Below are 9578 nucleotides of genomic sequence, written 5' to 3'. Positions count from 1 at the left end.
GAGATAGATAGATGGATAGAGAAAAATAATGAGAAAAATAAAAAAAATACATATACATAAAGAAAGGAAAAAAGAAAAGAAATAGAAACTCAATGTATATATGTATGTATGTGCAATTGTGCATGTTTGTGTATGTATGTATGTGTATATATATATATATATATATATATATATATATATATATATATATATATATATATATATATATATATATATATAGAGAGAGAGAGAGAGAGAGAGAGAGAGAGAGAGAGGGGGGAAAGAGGAGATAAAACCAGAAACAAAGAAAAAGTTCAAAACCATAGACACAGTGCAACATCCACTCTACCGTAACTCCATCACCCTTCAACCTCCCTCCCCTCTCCTCCCCACCCCATAGCACAGCCCCCTTTGTTGCGGCCTGGTCTCCTCCCCTTAATTTGTATCTGCTCTGAATCTTTTATCCGGCGCAGGTGAGCCTTGCCGCACTGCAGCCTGCTAATGATGGCCGAGGTTGCAAGTGGCAAGTTGAGTGGGATTTCGCGCGGAGGCGTCGCGCGGAATGGACTACGGGAAGGGGGAAGGGGGGAAGGGGAGAAGGGGGAGGGAGGAAGGGGTGAGGGAGGAAGGCGGGAGGGGGAGGGGGAAAGGGGAAGGGGAATGGAGGAGGGGGAAAGGGGAAGGTGGAAGGGGGAGGAGGGCAAAAGGTGGAAGGTGGAAGGAGGAGGGGGAGGGAGAGGGGGGAAGAGGGATGGGGAGGTAGAGCTCCGGTCTTGTTTGGGTCTTGTTGCGGTTTCTTCCTCTCTTGTGTGTTCTCTCCATCTCTCCATTCTTGGTGCTGTCCCTCTAGATGTGCCTCTCTCGTTGAGTTACTCAACATGTCTTCCGTTTACCTCGCCCTTCCTGTCGAATTTTACCCTCATTTGTTTTTGGTATGCTGGTTGTGTTTTAAGTCTTATTCCTTTTTATTCGGTCTTTTGTTTGTCGTCTGTGATTTTGATCCCTCCTCCTGGCTGTTCTCTCTCCATTCAAACAGCGACCGTGTTGACTCACTAGAAGACAAACTCATCCATTCCACCCGCCCTTTTCCTTTCTCCTCCTATCTACTCTTCTCTTTCCCCTATCCCTATTTTTGCGCCCCTTCCCCACCCATCCACCCACCACCCTTTAATTTTCTCTGCCATATTCGTATGCTTCTCTGCTCCCTCTCCCTTACCCCCACTTCCTCCCCTTCCCGCCCCCATTCCCCTTACACTCTAGCCACGCTTTAACCCCACCCCCCCCACCTCAACCCAACCGGCTCATCATCCCCAACTCTCCATCCTTCCCACTCCCTCTCCTAGCCCATCCTCCAACCCCCTCCAACCCTCTGACTCCTCCTTATCCCCCACCTCCAGTCCTCCACCTCCACCCCCACTTACTCTCCCACAACCACCCCTAATCCCCACTAAACCTCACCGCCACTTCTCCTATCCCCTCCACAACCTTCCCACTCTCTCTCCTCACCCTCACCCCTATCCTCAACTCCCTAGCTCTTCCCTCCAACCCCCTATCCCACCCAACCCCACCCCACCCCTCCTCACCCCCCACCCACAGCTAAAGGAACGCTCGTCTTTTCCGGGGTCGTCCGTTCGTCGTCCGGGTAGAGGCGAGGGCGAAGACCGTGGGAAAGTTAAATACACGGGAGGAGATGCAGACTGTTACGAGTTAGTTGCTGAGGAGGAAGGAGTAGGAGAAAGAGGAAGCAGGAGTAGGAGAAAGAGGAAGCAGGAGGAGGAAGAAAAAGAAGCAGGAGGAGGAAGAAGAGGAAGCAGGAGGAGGAAGAAGGGGAAGCAGGAGGAGGAAGAAGGGGAAGCAGGAGGAGGAAGAAGAAGCAGGAGGAGGAGGAGAAAAATGGGAGGAAGGAAGGAAAGAAGATGAAGAGGAAGAAAAAAAGTATGAAGGAAGAAGAAGAGAAAAGAAAGAAAGGTATGAAGGAAGAAGAAGAAGGGAAAGAAAGGTAGGAAGGAAGAAGAAGAAGGGAAAGAAAGGTAGGAAGGAAGGAAGAAGAAAAAAAGAAAGGGGATGGAGGAGGAAGAAAGGTAAGTAGATAGGCAGGAAAATAGGAAAGAAAAATATGATAAAAAAAAAGAGAACGAAGTGATAAAATGGCAATGATAAGGAAGAGGAAGCATATGCGCAGGGCGAAAGGGGGGAGGGGAAGGGAACAAGAAGAAAAGAGAAGTGGAATAAAATAAAACAGGAGATAAAGCAGCGGACAAATGAGAATTTGAAAGCATGACTGTGGAAATTTACGAAGGAAAAAGATAAATACGTATTAGAAAAGGGGAAAAAGGAAGGAGAATAAAACGAGCAAGAAGAAGAGAAAGATAAAAAAGCAAGATAAAAGATAATCCAAGGGAGAGGAGAAAAGAGGGGACCTTCACCCTAGAAGCCCAATAATGGACCTTCTTCAAAGACAATAATTAATTATGAACGAGGATCAATAACAGTGTTTCCGACCTTAAAACAAAAGCCAAAAATCATACGCAACAGCCATCCCTTGTTAAATTGGCGGGGTTGACTTGGGAGGAAGGTTGGGGTGGGGTTGGGGTGGGGTTGGGGGGAGGGGCCGGAGCGAGAAATAGCTGTGCTCTAAGTCGCGTCATCTACTGTCTGTGTGTGACGGAGAGGGAGATAAGATAAAGTGGGAAGGAGGGAAGGAGGGAAGGAGGGAAGGAGAAAAGGAGGGAAGGAGAAAAGGAGAGAAGGAGGGTGAGAGGGAGCAAGTAAGGGATGGGGGGAGTAAGGAAGGGTAGGAGAAAGGGGGGGAGGGAGCAAAGGATGGAGGGAGGGTGAGGGAGGAAGGGAAGGAGCGAATGAGAAAGAGAAAGAGAAAGAGAGAGAGAGAGAGAGAGAGAGAGAGAGAGAGAGAGAGAGAGAGAGAGAGAGAGAGAGAGAGAGAGAGAGAGAGAGAGAGAGAGAGAGAGAGAAAGTGAAAAAAAAGAAAGAAAATAAAAAAAGAAAAAGAAAAAAGAAAAGTAGAAAAAGAGAACGAAAAAAAATCCGTAGCCTCTTTACATCCGATTCCGCGAGTACGAAAATATGGCGCCTCTCACACGTCTCCAAATGACGAAATTCCGAATCACGATTTTTACCTTGATGATGCTGCTGCCGCCTCGCCTACCGGTTACTCGTACCTGCGGGAGACGAATGATCCAGAATGAATAACACGTCCAAAAAGGAGGAAAGGAAAACAGAGCAAGTTAAACAATAAATATGAATGTGAATAATTAGATAAAGAATGAAGTGGTGTAGGGAATGAAACGGAAGGAGAGAAGGAGGAGACGGATACATAAATATAAAACAATGCATCGCCGTTACCGTTATCTCAAAATGTAAATAAACAAATAAAAAATAAGTAACACAATACAAAGAAACAAAAGCGAGTCGCTATAAAACCTCAACCCTTAAGCTTACGTATTAGCGCAGGTCAGGTCTCCGACCTCCTGTTTGCCCTCAAACGAAGGACTCCTTAGGGAATCCCCCCCCCCCTTTCTCCTCTTTCTTCTTCTTTTTCTCATCCTCCTTCCCCCGCCCCTTTCTTCTTCATATTTTTCTCTCCCTTCTCCTCCTTTTTCTTCGTTTTTTTTCTTTTCCTCATCCTCACCTTCGCTCTCCCCTTCCTCCTGCTCCTATTCTTGCTCTTCCTCCTCCTCCTCCCCATCCCCTTACCCCTCCTCCTTTTTCTTCCTTTTTCCCTCCTTCTCCACCTCCTCCCCTCTCTCCCTCCATCCTCTTCCTCGCCCACTCGACCCTCCTTGCCACTCACGACCAAAATCCACACTCAACAATGGCACTCGCAATGAAGTTTTAGCTTCATGTATGTATGTATGTATGTATGTATGTGTATGTATGTATGTATGTATGTATGTGTATGTGTGTATATATATATATATATATATATATATATATATATATGTATGTATATAAAAAAAAATATATATGTATATATAAATATATATATATATATATATATATATATATATATATATATATATACATATGTATGAAACAAACATAATAATAATAATGATGATGATTGATGATGACGATCATGATGATGATAACAATAGTATATTACATAAAAAACGACGAATACTAAATCCAAATTCACGAGTGTATCATATAACTTCTCTCTATCTCTCCCTCTCCCTACCCTCCTTCTTTCCTCGTATCTCTCTCTCTCCCCCTCCCTATCCCTCCCCTTCCTTCCTCGTACCTCTTCCCTTTCCCCTCCATACCCCCCTTCCCCTTCCTTGTACCTCTCCCCCTCCCCCTCCCCCTCCTCCTCCCCCATCCCTCGCACGATGGTGAAATGCGTGCGTAAGTAAGTTCCTTTCGCGTCCTAATGAGGCGCATGTGTGGAATCCGACGCAGATGTGAGCCATTGCATCTGCTCTGCTGAGGTCAGCTGTGACGCAACAGCCTTCTCCCTCTTTTTTTACCTCTCTATGCCTCTTTTGACCGCCCCTACCTGCTTCTACTCCTCTATACACCTTTCTACCGCTCTCTTCCTCTCTACTTCTTTCTATCGCTCTTTATCTCTTTCTACTGCTTTCTCTCTCCCTTCCTCCCTCCCTCCCTCTTCTTCTCGGTTATTTCATATATCTCCTTTCCTCTCCTCTCCTCCTTTTACCATTCTATTTTTTTTCTTAATTTTCTTAGAGGTTATTTCTTATCCCCACTTCCCCCTACCAATAAAAAAACAAATCTAGAATGAAAGAAGAAAGAAGCGAGGGAGACATGCTAAAAAAAGAAGACACGAAAAGGGAAGCGAGGCGGAAATTAAGAGAACAAGGAGGTGAAGAGCGAATGAAAGATAAACAGAAAAGGCAATAAAAAGGTATAACAAGGTCAAGAGGGAGGGAGAAAAGTGAGGGAAGAAGGAGAGAGGGCGGTGAGGAGGAAGGGGAAAAGACAAGGAGGGGGTGAAGGTGGAGGAGGGGTAAAGAGGAAGAAGAGGAGAAAGAGGAGGGAAGGGAATAAGAAAAGGTGGAAGAAGGGTAAAGAGGAAGAGGAAGAGGAGGCTGTGAACGAAAGGTAATAAGGAAGAGAAGGAAGAGGGGGGGTAAAAAAAGGAAAGATAAAATGAGAATGGGAAAGAGGGAAAAGAAATAGCACAGGCTGCGGTAATGCGGTGGAGGAGGAGGTGCGGGATGCGGGAACACGTGACCTGACCCTCATAACAAGAGGCCGAGAAGCAGCCAGGGAAGGAAGCAGCGAAGAGGAGGGAGGCAAGGCATGGCGGTAAAAATGGAGGGAAGGAGAGGGAAGAAGGAAGAGAAAAAAGAGGACGAGGGGGAATGAAGAGGACGAGGGGTAAAGAAGAAGAAAAAGAGGGAGGTGAGAGAGAAGGAAGAGGAGGAGAAGGAATAATGAGAAAGATAAAAAGGAGGGAGAGAATTAGGAGGTAGAGGAGGGGAGGAGTGGGTGGAGGAAGAGGAGTATGAGGAGGAGGAGGAGGAGGAGGAGGAAGAAGGAGGAGGGGTGAGGGTCTAGAATAAACACAGTGAAGAGAAAGAAAGAAAGAAAGAAAGAAAATACTATCTAAAGCAAGCAAGTACAGGAGACAACCCAACACAAAAAGGGATTCCGAAGGAGCTCTCGCCATAAAACCCTAGACGCACCTTCTGCAACCGCCTAATCGAATCTAGATAGGCCTACCCGCCCACAAAACAGAGCCTCCTTTGTTTTTACGATCGAGGGAGAGACCAATCAGCCTTGATGATAAATATCCCCAGGGGAGAGCAAATGATTGTTCTATCCGTCAGAGCAAACGTCATTAATAAGAATAGAAAAAAAAATCAATCAAACAAACAAACACATATATCCACATACGCACACGCACAGTCGCACACACTCGTAATACAAGGCAGAATGAAAACCAAAAGTGAAAAACAGCAATCAGAAAAATAACTCTGAAGAAACATACTCAGAAAGAAAAGGAAAAAAAAAGGAAAGAAACAGGCAGAGCAAAACTGTTTCAAACAACAATCCATAACCACGCAAACCAACCAACAAATAAAGTGTAAGAAAAAAAAAAAAAGGCAGCCACCACAACCTTTTGTCCCCGCGAATAGCCCGAGAAAACTCGCCCAGATACGGAAACGTTTGAGGGCTTTGAAAACGTTTTTTTTTGTTGTTGTTGTTGTTGGTTGTGTTGATGCAGTGAACAGTTGCCCGCGTGCACCCGGCCTCGTTTACCTGCTTGTCTGAACTCCTTGGAAAGTCCGGAAGAAAGTGTGAGTGAGAATGAGTGAAAATGATTGAGAATGAGTGAAAGCGGATTGAGATTGAGGGATTGCGTGTGAAGAATGGAAGTGTGTGTGCAGGGGAGGACAGGTGAGTATGGACGAAAATGAATTTGAATGTGTGAGTGAAGGAGACTGGGTATGTGAGTGAACAGATGTATTATTATGTGAAAATTAGTATGGGATGAAGTTTGAGGACCACGAAAGAGAGAGAGAGAGTGAATGAGTCAGTACAGGTGAGGATGAATGAAAATCAATTCAAGAGAAGGGGTGAGGACAAGTGAATGTTGGAGCATGAACACGAGTGAAGACGAATGGAGGCCCAGCTATGAATACGAATGAGTGAGTGACTGCAACCACCATAGACTGGCGAGTGAGTGAAAGCAACACCAGAGACTGTCCCTCAATACTAGAATGTTCTATACCTTCACCCCCCTCCTCTACCCCCAGCCCCGAGTCTCTTCCCATCTTGAGAGGATCGAGAGCAGAGCCGAGCAGCGAAGGACCCAGATTTATGATCAGACGTGCAGCATCTCCTCAGGATCTCGGGGGTCGGAGATAAAGGTGTAGCGGGAGTGACGGATGCTGCCGGGTGGGAGATCCTCCGGAGAAAGGCAGACGAAGGGAAAGGGGAAAGTGGACACCCGTGAAGGATGAAGGATGGGTGACAGGGATGAATAAATGTATATAATACGAAAAAGGAGGGAATTACTGGTGATAATAGCATTCACCATAAATTATATCACGAATAATTTAATAACATTTCCAAGTATATAATCCCACGACCATCGCAAAGAAATACAAATACATATCAGTGACGCAAACTTGAATAAACAAACATTTTTATATAAATAAATAAGAGTAAAACAATAAAATCTACTCAAACAAAACAAAATAAAAAAACAAAAACAAGCAATAGATATTCTCACAATGTCTTTCTGTTTTGGAGGCATGTTTATACGGCCTTATGCTGATCATGCTCCGGCCTATGCTCCTTCTGACTAGGTGACTCGCGCCGTTGGTATATGTATGCTGACAGGATAGAGGAGGAGGAGGAGGAGGAGGAGGAGTAAGAGGAGGAGGTGGAGGAAGGGGAGGAGGTAGGAGGGAGGTTCTTGCGAAACGAAAAATACGAGAATAGAGTGATAGGAATAACCACGGTAGGATATGCATAATACATCAAGGTGACCCTCAGATAGATACACTTTTATTTGTAAATGCCGAGAGATGGATAAGAAACTTAATATACAGATATTGAGAGAGAGAGAGAGAGAGAGAGAGAGAGAGAGAGAGAGAGAGAGAGAGAGAGAGAGAGAGAGAGAGAGAGAGAGAGAGAGAGAGAGAGAGAGGGAGAGAGAGGTGTCACCTACTTACAAAACATACAAACATACAAACAAACACACCATCTTATAAGACACTCGTCGCTCCAAAGAGCATCGAGGTGAAGAATATCTAACCGAACACATCTTCCCCCTCCTTCCCCTCCCCCGCACGGCCGTTCGTGTCCAGACACATTTACCTTCGTCATATTTCCCCCCGACGATGCAATCTCGTAAATCCGGCATTCACGAACGACCCTCTCTCTCTCTCTCTTCGCACGACCACCACCTCCTCGGACGACCCTCTCCCCACGACCCCGGACAACTCACTGGCCACCATCTCTACGACTCCTTGGAGAGCTCGCTCGCGCGCGCACGTGCTCTATCGGCGGCAGGGGGATGGGGGGATGGGGGGACGGGGGGTCGTCGAGAGGGACATCAAACATAAAACGCACTCTTCATCTTTTATCTCTATGTTTTCATATTTTTCTTTTTCTTACTTTGCGTTGCCGCTTTTATGAGAAAATATAAATGGTGTATGTAACATCTTTTCCTTTTTTATTTTCGTCTCTTCTTCTTCGTTTATCCCTCTATCTATCTATCCCTCTTTTATTTCCGCGTCACATCGTCTCGACAATAACTTCGTTTCGTAAACTCTCTCTCCCTCTTCCTTCTTATCTTTCTTTTCACATTTTCCCTGTTTCCCCTTTCTTTAATTTCTCTCATGATTCATTTTTTACGCTTTTCTTTCTCCCTCCCTCTTTTTGTTTTCTACCTTCTTCCTACCTCCTTACGTTTCTCATTCTTTTAGCTTTGTACCTTCCCTTCTCCCTCCTCCTGCCATTCTTTCTCTCTTCTTGTTTTCTATCTCCATTTCTCCCCCTTTCCTTTCTCCTTCTATCCGATTTCCACATTCCTTTCCTTCTCTCCTTTCGTTTTCACCTTTCGCCCTCATTCCGATTTCTACCATCCTTTCTCCCTCTTTTTGTTTACTACATTATTTTCCCCCTCTTCTCGATTTTTACCTTCCTTCCCTTCTCCCTTGTCTCCCCCCCCCCGCTCAGCCTTTCCTATCCTCCCCTCTCTATTCCCATCTTCCTTCTCCTCTCCTTTCCTTTCTCTATTTTCGCTCATTAATGTACCTCTTCCTATCCACCCTTCATCATGATTCAGATTAATCATGGCCACTATGCGCGGCATATCATCCCTTCCCCTTCCCCTCCCCCACCCCCTCCCCCCTACATAACGTCATGCTCAAACGCGCATTGTTTAGACTAAAATTACTGACGCTTTACATGCCAACGTTCCCCCTCCCTGCCTCCCTCTCGCCCCCTCTTCCATCCCTGTTATCCACCACATGCTCTATCTGTCTGTCTGTATGTCCATATGTCCATATGTCCGTATGTCCGTCTGTGTGTGTGTGTGTGTGTATGTGTGTGTGTGTGTGTGTGTGTGTGTGTGTGTGTGTGTGTGTGTGTGTGTGTGTGTCTCCCTCCCTTTCGCACGCGGAGAGCAAATGACCATTCCGTAGAGCACAGCACCAAAAGGTCATTTCCAGAGGAGAACATACAAATGCGGTCACATCAACACGATCCCGTACAACACTGAAGAACAAAGGACATTTTGCAGACCACGAAATCCTATATGAGTTCAATTCTCTCTCTCTCTATTCTGTCTATCTGTTTCTCTATCTCTATATATAAATGTATATACATACATACATACATACATACATACACACACACACATACACACACATACACATACACACACACACATATATACCACCCCCAATACACCCCCCCCACCCCACCAACCCCACCCTTATAATATATATATATATATATATATATATATATATATATATATATCTGTGTAGTGTGGTGTGTGTGTGTGTGAATGAGTGTTTTGTGTGTGTATGTGTGTGTGTAGTGGTTAATGTGTGTGTAGTGTGTTGTGTGTGTGTGTGTGTGAGTGTGGGTGTGTG

The 9578-nt window shown here is 45.3% G+C and overlaps 1 protein-coding gene across 1 annotated transcript in view; it reads right to left on the bottom strand.

Annotated features, from left to right (window-relative positions):
- LOC122253478 (uncharacterized) overlaps positions 1-7897 on the bottom strand; it is an 85765-nt gene extending 77868 nt beyond the window's left edge. Inside the window, exon 1 of the mRNA XM_086554392.1 lies at positions 7792-7897. Coding sequence (XP_086410518.1) covers positions 7792-7837 — 46 coding nt within the window. The 5' untranslated portion in view covers positions 7838-7897. The remainder of the gene's footprint in view (positions 1-7791) is intronic.
- Positions 7898-9578: the final 1681 nt, after the last annotated feature.

The sequence above is a fragment of the Penaeus japonicus genome, unplaced genomic scaffold (assembly GCF_977035675.1).
Source record: "Penaeus japonicus unplaced genomic scaffold, GWHDUDI00000001_assembly GWHDUDI00000029, whole genome shotgun sequence".
NCBI classification, from domain to species: Eukaryota; Metazoa; Arthropoda; class Malacostraca; order Decapoda; family Penaeidae; genus Penaeus; species Penaeus japonicus.
This window is presented reverse-complemented; position numbering and strand designations above follow the sequence as displayed.